At 35.8% G+C, this 2809-nt stretch overlaps 1 protein-coding gene across 1 annotated transcript in view; it reads right to left on the reverse strand.

Annotated features, from left to right (window-relative positions):
* Positions 1 to 323: 323 nt before the first annotated feature.
* The window catches only part of PPM1D (protein phosphatase, Mg2+/Mn2+ dependent 1D), a 69162-nt gene continuing 66676 nt past the window's right edge, over positions 324 to 2809 (reverse strand). The window contains exon 6 of the mRNA XM_017870829.1: positions 324 to 1780. Within this exon, the coding sequence (XP_017726318.1) occupies positions 1223 to 1780 (558 nt within the window). The 3' untranslated portion in view covers positions 324 to 1222. The remainder of the gene's footprint in view (positions 1781 to 2809) is intronic.

Raw genomic sequence — 2809 nt, forward strand, 5'->3', positions numbered from 1 at the left:
AATAAAATAAACTTACTCTAAAGCATGAAGCATGATCACGGCACAACAGAATGTTAATCCAGGTTAAGCATCCTTAATCTGAAAATCCAAAATCCAAAATCCAAAATGCTCCAGAATCAGAAACTTTTTCAGAGCAGGCATTGATGCTCACAGGAAATGCTCATTAGAGCATTTTGAATTTCAGATTAGGAACACTCAAAAGCTAAGTGTAAAGCAAATATTCCAAAATTTTAAAATATCTGAAACACTTCTGGTCCCAAGCATTTTGGATAAGCGATACTCAACTTGTATATACCATTAAAATAAATCAACAACTACAAATCCAGCAACATGAGGAACAGTTCACTGATTTATTAGATGAATATATACCCATATAATCAATGAAAACTGTATGATATAAAATAATTTAAGAAATGTTGGGAATTAGCAGCACCATCTGTTATTGAAATAGCAAGGAAAACTTCACATATTTTAAGCAAACACGAGAAGGGAGTAACTACTTTAAGACCTAATAATGCCATTGGTCTGGGATGAAAAAGAAGGGAATTGTTTTAGGCAAACACACTTCCTTCTATGCCGAAGATTTAGTAAGCATATCTGATGACTAAGGTTTTAGAAAAATGCTACTGATGTAAGAGATACTGCATAGTATTTTAATTGGGACCAGACTAACTGTAGCATGGCTCAACACTTCTATGAAAAATTTACTTCTGAATTATGAAATCAGAAATAAAAAATAATGTTTAAAAGACACCTGTCTCTAAGAAACATTAAGTGAAACACAGGTCACTATGAAAATACATCACTTTTCCAGTCTGCTTAATAATTTACTTTAAAAAGTTGCGCAATTTTCAAGACAAGTGGCTTATACAAATTTTTTAATAAGTATTTTAAAAGCTTAAATGTTTTCTAAAATCTAATAGATTCTTTTGATTTCTTTAAACATTTAGCCCTGTTGTCACAATTACTGTGTATCAGAGTAAGAGACTGAATTTGTGTGGATACAAATTTACACAAATTTTACAGCAACTTATACCCTAACATCTATAAAATCCACATTTATAATACAAGCAAGTACAAGGCCAGGATAAAACTGCTGAATTCCAAAAAGTCAAACTGTGTATTCTTTTAATTTTGTCTCCTTAAAAAAAAGTTCAACTTCGGCACCAAATTTAAAAAGCCCTCTCCTAAATTTGGAAAAACCTCATTTCCCAGATGCATTTCAGCAAACACAAACAGTTTTCCTGTGTTGATGAAGTAAAGGATTTCCAATTTTCTTCTGGCCCCTAAGTCTGCGTCGCATGGTGAGTTTAACAGAGTTCTTTCGCTGTGAGGTTGTGGGGAGACTTGCAGGCTGAGCACCACTACTTCGACTTAAGCCATTTCGTCTATGTTTCTTCATCAGGGGGCCAGAATTGGACTCTTCTAGTGTCCTTTTAAAGTTTGTTGGAGGGGTTCTTTCAATTTCTTGGGCTTTCATTTGGCCAGGAGTTGACATCTTCAAATTTTTTTGGTCCATGACAGTGTTTGTTGAGTTAGTAGGCACAAGGCCAACTGGAAGGCTATTATTCAAAGAATCATGTATCCTTAAAGTCAGGGCTTTAGCGCAATTTTCTTCAAGTGGTTCTGGATCTTTTGAGGGTATGACTACACCCTGGATATTCCCTCGAGCTATCTCAGCTGAAACCTCTAAAAAATTCTCTGAGAAGGCATTGCTACGAACCAGGGCAGGTATATGGTCCTTAGAGTTCAGCCTTGGCCATGGATCCTCCTCCAGGGACTGAAAAATAAGAAGGTAAAACAAATAAGAAAAAATTTATCCTAGAACTCAACAAACCTATGTACGTGATATTAGGCTTCTTATGAAGCTAGTAGGACGGCAAAAACATGTTCTGCATTCACTAATTCATTCACCATGTATTTACTGAACTATGTGTAAGGTTTAAATGGGAGGAACCAGAGTGAGAAGACAATATAAAGGTAAGAATGACGTTGAATTCTGTCTTCAGGGTAATAGATGAAATTATAAAATAATCTATTCAAGTGGGTGAAAATTCACGTGCTCACATGTATTTTCTATCCACTGGCAGGTAACCAAAAATAAGATACATTAAGCAACAAAATTTCAAAACAAACCCTCAAAATTAACCATAGGCACACATTCACTCTTCCACTATTCTGTACCCAAACATGGAGAAGATCAAAAGTATCGCATTCTCTGTGTGCGTTTTAATTTTACTTTTGACAATAACATAATGTTGATGAAATCGCTCTATTTTCATAAAAGTCTTATATTTTCCATAAGAACCATCAAAAAATTGCTTTAAGATGCCATTAAGTGCTTACTATAGCAGCACATATACTAAAATTGGAATAATACAAAGAAGATTAGCATGGCTCCTGTGCAAAGATGACACAAATTCACGAAGGTTTCCCTATTTCAAAAAAGAAAAAAAAAGCTTTTAAAAATCTCAATTTTTGGCTGGGCACAGTGGCTAACCCTGTAATCTCAGCACTTTGGGAGGTTGAGGTGGGTGGATCATCTGAGGTTAGGAGTTCAAAACCAGCCTGGCCAACATGGTGAAACCGCATCTCTACTAAAAATATAAAAATTAGCCAGGCATGGTGGTGCGCACCTGTAATTCCAGCTACTCTGGAGGCTGAGACGGGAGAACTGCTTGAGCCCAGGAGGTGGCGGCTGCAGAGAGCAGAAATCGCATCACTGCACTCCAGCCTGGGTGACAGAGTGAGACCCCGTCTCACAATAAATAAATAAATAAATAAATAAATAAATAAATAAATAAATATA

Source organism: Rhinopithecus bieti, unplaced genomic scaffold, assembly GCF_001698545.2.
Source record: "Rhinopithecus bieti isolate Rb0 unplaced genomic scaffold, ASM169854v2 scaffold_5497, whole genome shotgun sequence".
In the NCBI taxonomy this organism is placed as follows: Eukaryota; Metazoa; Chordata; class Mammalia; order Primates; family Cercopithecidae; genus Rhinopithecus; species Rhinopithecus bieti.